The 12317-nt window shown below is 45.0% G+C and overlaps 1 protein-coding gene across 1 annotated transcript in view; it reads left to right on the plus strand.

The window, feature by feature from the left end:
- The window catches only part of LOC137534484 (zinc finger protein 286A-like), a 41936-nt gene that overhangs the window by 20831 nt on the left and 8788 nt on the right, over positions 1–12317 (plus strand). The window contains exons 2-7 of the mRNA XM_068256000.1: positions 4371–4488; positions 4623–4784; positions 5296–5398; positions 7579–7676; positions 9125–9239; positions 9343–9440. Of these exons, the coding sequence (XP_068112101.1) occupies positions 4384–4488; positions 4623–4784; positions 5296–5398; positions 7579–7676; positions 9125–9239; positions 9343–9440 (681 nt within the window). The 5' untranslated portion in view covers positions 4371–4383. The remainder of the gene's footprint in view (positions 1–4370; positions 4489–4622; positions 4785–5295; positions 5399–7578; positions 7677–9124; positions 9240–9342; positions 9441–12317) is intronic.

A 12317-nucleotide genomic window follows, 5' to 3' on the forward strand; every position in this document is an offset into this window, starting at 1 on the left:
TATATGTGCCCAGTCTATGCAGCCAGGGGGTATATGTGCCCATTATATGCAGCCAGGGGGTAGGAAGAGTGCAGAGAGGAGAGGCAGGGGGGCAAGGTAGTACTTTTACCTCTCCTGACGGAAGCGGCGATCCTCTTCTTGCGGCGAAATGGCCTCCGGGTGGCGGTGATGGGCGATCCGGGGGCAGCGGCGGTGACAGGCGATCCGGGCAGAAGCGGCGCGGGCAGAAGCGGTGCAGGTGTCCTCTTTGGCGGGCTTCCTCTCCAGGCAGCGGCGGTGACTGACGGGATCCGGGCAGCAGCGGCGGTGAGCGGAGGCGGAGGCAGCGGCGGTGAGCGGAGGCAGCGGCGGTGAGCGGCGGCAGCGGCGGTGATGAGGGCTCCGGGCACTCTCCAGGCATCAGCGGCTCCTCTTCCCACAACAGCGGTGGCTGACACTTGTGGCGTCTAGTATAGACGTCACATGCGGTGTCAGCCAACCAGGGAAGAGGAGCGAGGTGGGTGGGAAGCAGAGGAGGGGTGGGTGGGTTAGGAGGAGGGGAGATCAGGAATAAATTATAGGTAGGAGAGCCCCAGGCATTCCAGCCCCCGGCGACGGCGACAATAAGTCCAATGCAGCGTTATGCTGCAAAATAAAAGCAGTCATATTTCTAAAAAAAATGGAATGCAGGATTAGCATCTTAATCACTTAATACACTCAGAACAGTTGCTGTTGAAATTTTATTTTTATGGTGACAATACCGCTTTAACTTGTTGTCAATGAGTACTCCTAAGTCCTTCTCCAAGTTTGATGTCCCCAACTGTATCCCATTTATTTTGTATGGTGCTAGACCATTAGTACGTCCAAAATGCATGACTTTACATTTGTCAACATTGAATTTCATCTGCCATGTATGTGCCCATATAACCATCCTATCCAGATCCTGTTGCAATATGACACTATCTTCCTGAGAGTTGATGATTCTGCACAATTTTGTATCATCTGCAAAAATAGCAACATTGCTCACTACTGCATCTACTAGGTCATTAATAAATAAATTGAAGAGCACTGGACCCAGAACAGACCCCTGTGGGACCCCACTGCTAACAGTCTCCCATTTTGAGTACGGTCCATTGAGCACAACTCTTTGTTTTCTGTCCATTAGCCAGTTCCTTATCCATGAACACAGACTATTCCCCAGTCCTTGCATCCTCAACTTTTGCACCAGACCTTTGTGGGGAACAATGTCGAAGGCCTTTGCAAAGTCCAAGTATATCACATCTACAGCATTCCCAATATCCATATTAGCATTCACTACCTCATAAAAGCTGAGCATGTTAGTCAAACAGGACCTGTCTTTAGTAAACCCATGTTGATGCTGAGAAATAAGATTATTTTCTACTATGAAGTCAGGGCTGTGGAGTCGGAGTCGTGGAGTTGGAGTCGGGCAATTTTGGGTGCCTGGAGTCGGAGTCGGGAAAAAATGCGCCGACTCCTAATGAATTTGTAACTGTAATTAAAATAGAAAATATGATAAAATGTTCTATTTCTCAGATAATAGTCATTAAAAATAATGTATATATACAGTATATATACAGTAATAGCTGTGCTTAGTCCACAAAAATGAAATAAACCAATCAAAATTAGTTACTTGTGCTGCTTCAATAAAGCAGTCCCCGTGTTTTTAAGGTTAGATATACATATCTGATTGTGACTGTATGTATGATGTGTACACAGGAATCTCTTATATATACTAAATAACATCTATGCTGTAAGAATAAAGCCTGATGTGTAGCTGTGTCACTAATAGAGATGGTCAACGAGATGGAAATAATTCTGCATTGATGCTGATTTACGCAAATGTATGCACTCCCTTTGCTGATGAAATCAAATAATTTGATATGTTATTAAAATTTGGTTTGGTGACTACAAATTAAAGGGTAACTGAGACGGAGGAAAAGTAAAGTTTTATACATACCTGGGGCTTCCTCCAGCCCCCTTCAGGCTAATCAGTCCCTCGCTGTCCTCCACCACCCGGATCTTCTGCTATGAGTCCTGGTAATTCAGCCAGTCAGTGCTGTCCGTCCGCATGCCGCTTCCACAGCCAGGAACATTCTGCACCTGCGCAATAGTGCTGCACAGGTGTAGTATGCTCCTGGTGGCGGAGTGTTTGCATGTGCACTACACCTGACTGGCTCAAGTACCTGGACTCATAGCAGAAGATCCAGGTGGTGGAGGAGGACAACGAGGAACTGATTATCCTGAAGGCGGCTGGAGGAAGCCCCAGGTATTTATAAAACTTTAATTGCATCTGTCTCAGGTTTACTTTGTTACACAGTAGTACTATACTCTACATATGCACTCCCCACAGAGCTGCAGGGAATCCACTGAGAATGCTGTGCACATTGAGCACAGAGGTGTTGTCTGTTTACAATCTCCTCATTCCCCTGCAGAGTACCTGCACATCATTCTTACATGTACCCACACTTACATTGCCTAGGGCCTGATAGATGTTCTTTGTTTCGGTTTGTACCTTTTACAAGTACTCTTACCAAGGACTAGTTTTAGTCTAAAGGGAATAAATATAGTAGTCTCCATATCCTTCTCACTTCAGTTGTCTTGTAAAATTCCTAAGCGTTGGCAGTTAAGAGACGAATTTCATGTTACATACTTTTAATCAACAAAATTGTAATATGCAAATTAGAGGAGTCGGAGTCGGTGGAATCCTAAACTGAGGAGTCGGAGTCGGTGGATTTTTGGACCGACTCCACAGCCCTGGTCATGTATAGTATCTCTTAGTAACCCCTCAAATAGTTTGCATACAACTGATGTTAAGCTTACAGGTCTATAATTTCCTGGATCTGATTTTTTGCCCTTCTTAAATAATGGGAAAACGTGGGCTGTACACCAATCCACTGGGACTCTGCCAGTTGCAAGAGAGTCACAAAAGATAAGATAAAGGGGTTTATCTATAACTGAACTTAATTCCCTTAGGACCCGAGGATGCATGCCACCCGGGCCAGGTGCCTTGTCTATTTTTAATTTATTTAGTCTTGCCTTCACTTCTTCCTGCGTTAAGTATTTAATATTACAGTTAGAAGATTGAGACTCTTCCGCCTCTGTAGTTTGCAACAGTGCTGTTTCTTTTGTGAAGACGGAAGCAAAGAAAGCATTTAATAACTCTGCCTTACCTTGGTCATCCACCATTGAGTTCTCACCCTCATCCTTTAGGAGTCCTATACAGGCAACCTTTCTTTTTTTAGAGTTAATGTACTTGTAAAACTTTTTTGGGTTAGATTTGATATCCTTAGCGATTTGTTTTTCAGCTTCAATCTTTGCCTGCCTAATTTCTTTTTTACAATTTTTATTGCACTCCTTATAATTGCTTAGTGCAATATATTTGTATAGTGTCAACATCTTTCACAGCACTTTACAGAGTACATAGTCATGTCACAAACTGTCCCTCAGAGGCGCTCACAAACTAATCCCTACCATAATCATAGTCTAATGTCCAAAATAGTGTAAGGCCAATTTTGGGGACAATCAATTAACTTGCCAATATGTTTTAGGGAGTGGGAGGAGACTGGAATGCCGGGAGGAAAACCACAAAAACACAGAGAATATATGAAGTCCATGTAGATAGTTTCTCAGCACAGACTTCTCCTGCAAGCCATTGCCTGTGAACACAGATCATTGCTGTAGCCCCAATCACAATTAAACTGTGAAAGTTTCCCAAGAGTCTCAAGTGCTGATCCAAACCTATCGCCCATTGAAAAATTAAGAGACTGCAAATTGAGGAGCAGCAAAATCCAATATCAGGCAAGAATGGGACAATGGGCTTGATTCACAAAACAGAGTTATAAACAACTTAGGAGCGGTATGCATGCTACGTGCGGTCATGCTGCGTAGCGTGCCTTCCTTACACACACTGTTTACATAGCAACGCGTGCTCCTTTAAATGCCAGATGCTGTGAAGTATCGCAAACACAATACTTCACTAGCATGGCCGCTTTTATGTTAATTAACATAGTAGCGACTGCGCTTGTAAAGTATCGCAATACTTCACAGCACCCAGCATTTAAAAAAAAAAACAGCCCGCGTAACTAAGGAAGGCATGCTACGCAGCATGACCGTGTGTAGCGTGCATACCGTTCCTCTGTGAATCAAGCCCATTTTAATGTTTCTCTTTCAGAATTCTATAGCATTTGATCTCCTCTGTATCCAAACAAATCCCACAAAAGAAAACAGTTTTCAGATTTATTCTGATAAAATATAAATTCCAAATTGTAAAATGCAGCAAGCAGTCAGATGTAGGTGGGGCACTTGTAATGTATTCCTATTATAATATAACTCAGTCCAAGTAATTCTAAGTTTATTATCTCTGTACGTAGAGGAGATTCCTGTATGGATCACATGACCACACCAGTGAGGATGGATTTGGACCAAAGTCACGTGACTGAGAAGATATTAAACCTCACCCTGGAGATCATCTACCTGCTGACTGGACAGGTGAGGAGGATTCTGGGCGGGTCACATGATATCACACTTATTTATCTACAGCAATAAACCAGTCCTGGCTGGAGAGGTGAGGAGGATTCTGGGAATGTACACAGTGATTATTATTACTCTGCATTATTACACAGGATTGTGAAGTGGTGAAGAAGCTCTCTGGTGAGCTATTGGCCTCCAGCAGCCGTCTCCATCCTACAGATAAGTCCAGTAACAGAAATCCACTAGAGGGAGGTAAATGTTCTCTTTCTCAGGATTGCACACAGGAAGATAACAGCATTCCTCTCCATTATCAGGTAGGTGGGACTGGGGTCTCCCCAAATGGCAAAGTGACTCCATGCTGTATGATCTGTATAGACAGGACCAGTCCAACCTCCGAGACCCCGGGGAAAGGTAACCTGCCACCTCCCCCCAGCATATTCAGTCCTCAAGCAAGCTGCACTTCCTAACCGCCACCCGATCTTTCCCTCAACTCTACTGTGTGATGCCATCCCCTGTGCTTCCAGACCCCCCACCTCCCCCTTATCTCTTCTGTGCTCTCCGGGGCTCCTGCATGATAACAGCACTGTATCTCACCTGTCCCGGTTGCTCCCCCTCTTCTGCCCACTGCCTGCCTCTTTTGACCTACTGCATGTTGTGCATAAGTGTAATGACATGCACCAGACTGAGTAGCGCGGGACAGGTGAGATATAATTCTGCTATTGAGCAGGGGCCCCTATGGGGCACAGAAGAGTTAAGGGGGATGCCGGCCCTGTGTATAGAAACAGCACAGAGGTTATAGTCTTGTGTTTTGTGATCTTATTGTAGGGTGAAGATGTGATTACTGTTAGAGCAGTAGTCAGACAGGATGCAGAAGAGACGGGTGATGAGCCATGTAAGGAGGAGGAGATCCCTTCACAGATTGGCACAGGTCAGTAATCTAGAATCAGCGGTCTCCAACCTGGGGTCTGCGGCCCCCTGGTGGTCTGAGGCCAGTTTTCTGGGGGGCCGCGGCGGATCTGGCCTTTCTCCCTCTCCCATGGCCGCTGCTCCTGTTAACTTATGAGCGGGGGCGGCCGCTTTCTTATATTCCCCATAGCCGCTCTCCTTTTTGCAGCAGCTTCAACAGCATTGCGTCACACGGCTGCTGAAAGGAGGAGGGAAATGGCAGCCTCCCTTCCCTTTTTGGGCCCCCTCCCCCAGAACTTGCCATGCTGCTGCTCTTCATCTCTTCCACAGTAGACTAGCAGATCAGCGCAGCATGTGTGAGTTCTCACCTCGTTCCAGCGTGGGAGTTTTCTCTTCTCTGCGCTCTCCTGCAGCTCTCCTAATACTTTAGCTCTGACTCTATCTGTGCCCCCTCTTTCTGCATGTCCAGTGAACTCAAGTGATGTGCAGGAAGACCGGGGCACAAAAGTGCAGAAAGGATTACTTTTGTGGGAGCAGAGGGGAGTGAGCAGGGCCCAAAAGTTGCTGATGGTTGCCTTGATAGTGACCATGCAGATCATAAGCTGAAATAGATCACAGAGGTATCATGTATATACACCTCAATGGGCATAAATGCAACTCGTGGGGTCCCCAGTAAAATTTGAATTCCCTTCCCCCATCTCACCTTGGTAACTTACACAGCCAAGAGCCCGTCTGCCAATGTAACAAGTTTTGCAGCAACAGCCCCTTATGTGGAGGATGGACCCCCCCCTGTAGGGATAGCATGTTGGTTCCACACAACTCTGTTCTACCAAATATTACACTTTGACCGCTAGATGTACATCAGGCACATCAGTTCCTAGCAAACACTAAGGGCTCAGACACACTAAAAGCACTTTTCTGAGTGGTTTTTGGCCATCAGAGCTTCCTGAGAGCTTTTTTAAAAAACTCCCCCATTGACTTACATTAAAATCGTGATTGAGGTAAAATTGTGCAATATTATCGCGATTGTACCACGATTTTAATGTAAGTCAATAAGAGAATTTTTAAAAGAAAAAAACTCTCAGAAAGCTCTGATAACCAAAAAGCTCTCAGAAAAGCGCTCATAGGGCCTGATTCACAAAGCGGTGCTAACAGTTAGCACGCTGGTGAAAAGCCCTTTATCACGCCTAAACTCAGTTTAGGTGTGATAAGTTTAGGCGTGATAAGTTTAACCACTTGATGACCCACCCTTTACCCCCTCTTAAGGACCAGCGCTGTTTTTAGTGATCTGTGCTGGGTGGGCTCTACAGCCCCCAGCACAGATCAGGGTGCAGGCAGAGAGATCAGATCGCCCCCCTTTTTTCCCCACTATGGGGATGATGTGCAGGGGGGGTCTGATCTCTTCTGCCTGCGTGTGGCTTGCGGGGGGGGCACCTCAAAGCCCCCCTCCGCGGCGAAATTCCCCCCTCCCTCTCCTACCTGCTGCCCCCCCGGTGATCGAGGCTGCACAGGACGCTATCCGTCCTGTGCAGCCAGTGACAGGACGTCCCCTGTCACATGGCGGCGATTCCCGGCCGCTGATTGGCCGGGGATCGCCGATCTGCCTTACGGCGCTTCTGCGCAGCAGCGCCGTACAAATGTAAACAAAGCGGATTATTTCCGCTTGTGTTTACATTTAGCCTGCGAGCCGCCATCGGCGGCCCGCAGGCTATTCACGGAGCCCCCCGTCGTGATTTGACAGGAAGCAGCCGCTCGCGCGAGCTTCCTGTTTAATCAGCCTGCAGCTGGCGATGCAGTACTGCGTCGCTGGTCCTGCAGCTGCCACTTTGCCGACGCGCGGTATGAGTGCGCGGTCGGCAAGTGGTTAAGCACCAAATGGGTTAGCACCGCAGTGCACAGCTGATCAAAAGTTTTGCTCTAGCAAAGTCTGGTGCACTTCGCATAGAGTTTAATGGCGCTGCTTTGCGTGCGGGACTTTGCGCGCGATCTAAACTTATCTAAACTTATCACGCCTAAACTGGCTTTTCACCAGCGTGGTGCAATGGTTATCACGCCTAAAGTCTCTAACTGGGTTAGCACCGCTTTGTGAATCGAGCCCCCAGTATGTCTGAGCCCCTAATGCAGAAAACAGTCCAAGGTTCTCCTTCAGCATCTCCAACAATCTCCTCTCCTTTTTCCTCAGTTAGTGTTTGTTTCCTACAGATGGAATCAAATGCAGAAGCCCGCCAGAGAGATGGACAGGCCCTCTTTATTCCCGGGATTGTACACAGGAAGATCACACCATCCCTCACTGTTATCAGGTAGGTAGATGAGTCTACAGCTCAGAAGTGTCTCTGTTCAGTTTAATGCAGCCTACCTCAATATTTTTTTTAGGGTCGAGGAGCCCCTACAAAATTTTTAGGACTTCAGGGAACCCCTGCATATAAATTACAGATCCATAATGCACTACTTTTTCGAGTTTTCTCTTCTACCTATTACTATACAGCAATCACCCCTACATATGTAAAGCAACAATTACCCCCACATAAGAAATGCAGCCATCACACCACAAATAAAATACATATCACATACACATGCAAAATACATCTATCAACTCCTTGATACGAAATTCAGCAATTATCACCCACGTATGAAATGCAGTAATTACAGCATATATAAAATTCAGCCATTACCCCAAATTTGAAAAGCAGCAATAATCCCCTACATACGAGGTGCAGCAATCACCCCCCATGTATATAAAAAAAAATAACCCCCACATATGAAACACTGCAATTATCCCCACATATGAAAAACAACAATCACACCCAATATGAATTGCAGTCATCACCCTCACATATGAAATACAGTAATCACCTCACATATGAACTGCAGCCATTACCCGCACCAGCTACCGCCATATGAAAAATGCAGCATTGATCCTCATACATTGCACCAAACACTCCCATATATGAAATGCAGTAAGCACCCCACATATGAAATGCAGCTATCGTCCCACATATGAATACCACCAATTACCCCTACATATGAAATATGCTGCCATCATTTCCACATATATAAAAAAAAAGATCCCCACATATAAAATGCAGTAATCTTTCCACATATTAAAAGCAGCCACCACGCCTTATATGAAACGGATTAATAATGCCCCCAAAACTACCTCCACATCATTGGCGTCAGTAGGCTTTGTGAATCATCACCCCCCCCAACTGCCCCCCAATCGTTGGTGTCAATGTGTTATGTTCACCATCACACCTTAAACTGCCCCCCCCCCCCAATCATTGGTGTCAGTTGGTTTGTGCAAACCTCCAAAATTGGTGTTTAGTGAGTGTGTGTGTTTGGAGGGGGGGGCAGGGGTGTATACTCACCATTCATTCGATTTGCCTCTGCATCTTCTCTCCTCCTCCTGGGCCTCTGGGCTGCCTCTCTATGCTGCCTCATCTTCTCCATTGTGAAATCACCATCTTCTCCTGTCACTATCTTCTTAAACCGTCACACTTGTTGCTTGACTATTGCCGTCTGCAACCAGGTGTGAAAACCAGCCAATGAGAGGGCTTGGTGATGCTCTGTGGATTAAATAAATCCGTCAGTCGTATCAGTGGTGGAGTGCAACTACTTTGTCCCACGATTAAGGGGGAAGTGGAACTATATGTCCCACAGAAGTGTCAAAATGCTGTGGAACCCTGGTTGAGTAACCTGGAATGTTTAAGGAGGCTACATATGTGTAACTTGTCTTTGTGGTCTTATTTAGAGTGAAGATCTGATTATTATTAAAGCAAAAGTTAAAGAGGAAGCAGAAGACACATATGTAGTGGATGATGAGCCATGTAAGGAGGGTGAGGAAATTCCTTCACAGATAAGCACAGGTCAGTAATAAACACTAAATATAGAAAAAAGGTAACGAATTCTCCTCCAATCTCTACAACAGTCTCTTCCTCCCCTCTCAGTGATTGTGTGTGTTTCCTACAGATGGATCCAGTAAAACAGACCCACCAGAGAGATGTACAGGTCCTCTTTATTCCCAGGATTGTTCACAGGAAGATCACACTATCTCCCATCATTATCAGGTAAGTGGTATTGTGAGTCCAGTGCTCAATACTGTCACCAGACTGCATGACATTTCTTTGCCTGTGAGGCTCGGATCATTTTATATACACTGCTTCAAAAAAATTAAGGGAACACAAAAATAAGACATCCTAGATCTGAATGAAATATTCGTATTAAATACTTCATTCTTTACATACTTGAATGTGCTGACAATGAAATCGCACAAAAATTATCAATGGAAATCAAATTTCTCAACCCATGAAGGTCTGGATTTGGAGTCGCACACAGTGGAAAAAAAAACCTACAGGCAGATCCCACTTAAACCACTTCAGGGCCACAGGCTAACACCCCCCTAGTGAGCAGGCTATTTTTTACAATTTTGGGCTCTGCAGCTTTAAAAGCTTGCTGCAGAGCCATGCAACGCAACACACAAGTGAACCCCCCCCTTTTCTGCCCGCCAACAGAGCTTTCTGTTGGTGGGCTCTGATTTCTCCCACAATGTTTATTTATTTTTTTATTTATTTGCTTGTGTATTTTTTAAAATAAATGTTGAACTTGAAATTTGGAGGAGCACTCGTCTATAAGGAGGAACTGTTGTGTGCCCAAGCCTCAGATCCCAGCATCCACGGGATCCATAGGAATAGTTGCAAAAAAGGCTGGCACCACACAAAGTAGAAAAGTAAAAAGATTAGCTCTTTATTAGATTTGCCATTAAAATGACAGCATTGTCAAAAATAAAAAGGCAATGGCCGCCATAGCCTTTTTATTTTTGACAATGCTGAAGTTTTAATGGCAAATCTAATAAAGAGCTAATCTTTTTACTTTTCTACTTTGTGTGGTGCCAGACTTTTTTGCAACTATTTAAATAAATGTTGCTATTTATTTATTTTACTCCCTCCCCCCGCCAGCCAATGACAGCCAGCGATCGATTGTCATAGGCATCAGTCTATGAGAGCTGATTGTATGTAACAAAAAAACAGAGCAACTTCACATCCATGACCATGGAACAAAAGACCTAAACTATGCAATGATAAAGAGATCCATGGTCTCAAGAACCAAATAAGCGCACAATGTGTATAATAAAAATACAATACTTTTTATCAAGGACGTATCCCAAATGAGAAAAACAGATTAACTGTCAACAATGCTGAGAGATAGTGTACATGGTAATGTATAATCAGTAGGTCAATACTAAGAGCAATAGAGGCAAGCCAAAAAGTCAGTGGGGTATCAAAACACTAAGCCAAACTGCAACATGAACTATCCCCACATAAATGACACTGTTAATATATAACTGGTAAAAATGTGGAAAAGGCCACTCCACCCCTAAATGCACTTTTACCTCTCAGCCACGCTGGCAGAACTTAAGAAGCACCGTGGAGGTGCGATACATGTGAGGTCGGTTCTGCCAGCGTGGCTGAGAGGGCAAAGTGCATTTGAGAGGTGAGGTGGCCTTTTTCACATTCTTATATATTGACAGTGTCAATTATATGGGGATAGTTCATGTGTGCAGTTTGGCTTAGTGTTTTGATACCCCACTGACTTTTTGGCTTGCCTCTATTGCTCTTTGTATTGACCTACTGATTGTGCATTAAGGTCCGGCGGATCGCTCAGAAACAGCCATATCAGTCCGCCGACAGTGCGTACACACGCCGGACTGTAGTTGGAACGCCCACCCAGCGGGAGGTGACGACGGACCCGTCGTTGCCTCCAGTCCGGCGTGTGTAAGGACCTTTACCCTGTACACTATCTCTCAGCATTGTTGACAGTTAATCTGTTTTTATCATTTGGGATACATCCTTAAAGGAGTACTATCGATTGAAACGACTTTTTTTTTTTAATACTCTATATTAGTGTACACATTACCACTAGTGCTAGGGGCACTTTATTTATTCACCCAGGTCTCTCTCTCACTATCCCTGCTTAAAAATTCATTTCTCACACAGCTCATAGTAGTTTGGGTCACCCTGAGCTGCTTGGTTACTCTGTCACACAGCTCACAAATATATTTCACTGTGTCACTCACAGCATGCAGGAGAGCTGAGGAGAAATAGGCTGATCTGAGGTGGTATCAGGTAACTAAATGAGCTGTAATATTGCTGGAATATAACTAGCTATACCAGGAGTCTGTGTTTACACTCAGACTGGCTGCCTGCTTGTGTGGTGATTCACTCCAGGCTGCATCCACGTTACAAGCTGCTGAGAGGGGCAGACCACTGTCTACAATTAGCATTATTAGTATCTTTATCAGTCAAGAGAAGCAAAGATAATAAACACACATTGCTAGACTCTTTAACCCCTTACCACCATATCAATAAGATTCTTTCAGCAAGGTGATAATTAAACTGTAAACTGAGGAGTTGATAGCATCTCCCCTTTGCAGAGACATGGTCTAGCCCTCTGGGAGCTCAGTATTAGATACATTTTGTATCCAACACTGACGCCAAAACTAATGGAGGATTTTACAGCTGAGAGGAACAGCTGTGTGAGGAATCAAATTGCTCCTAGTACTGGCCCTAATGTGTGCTACAACATACAGCATTTAAAAATAAATGCATACATCGATAGTATTCCTTTAATAAAATGTATTGTATTTTTATTATACACATTTTGTGCTTATTTGGTTCTTGAGACCATGGATCTCTTTATCATTGTATAGTATGAGAGCCAATCGCTCTTGAGCCTTTACAGGGGACAGCCGAGTGACACGGCTGTCCCCAATACAGCGCTGCGGTAGATCGTTGCGCTATACAATGTTACCAGTCTAATAGCGGCAATCGACGCTGTTAGACTGCTGACAGAGCGGGATTTCCTGCAAAACTCTGCCCCAGGACATGACGCCAATTGGCGTTACACGGTCCTGGGGCTGCCAGCTTCTCAACGCCTATCAGTTAGGC

The sequence above is a fragment of the Hyperolius riggenbachi genome, chromosome 10 (genome assembly GCF_040937935.1).
Source record: "Hyperolius riggenbachi isolate aHypRig1 chromosome 10, aHypRig1.pri, whole genome shotgun sequence".
NCBI classification, from domain to species: Eukaryota; Metazoa; Chordata; class Amphibia; order Anura; family Hyperoliidae; genus Hyperolius; species Hyperolius riggenbachi.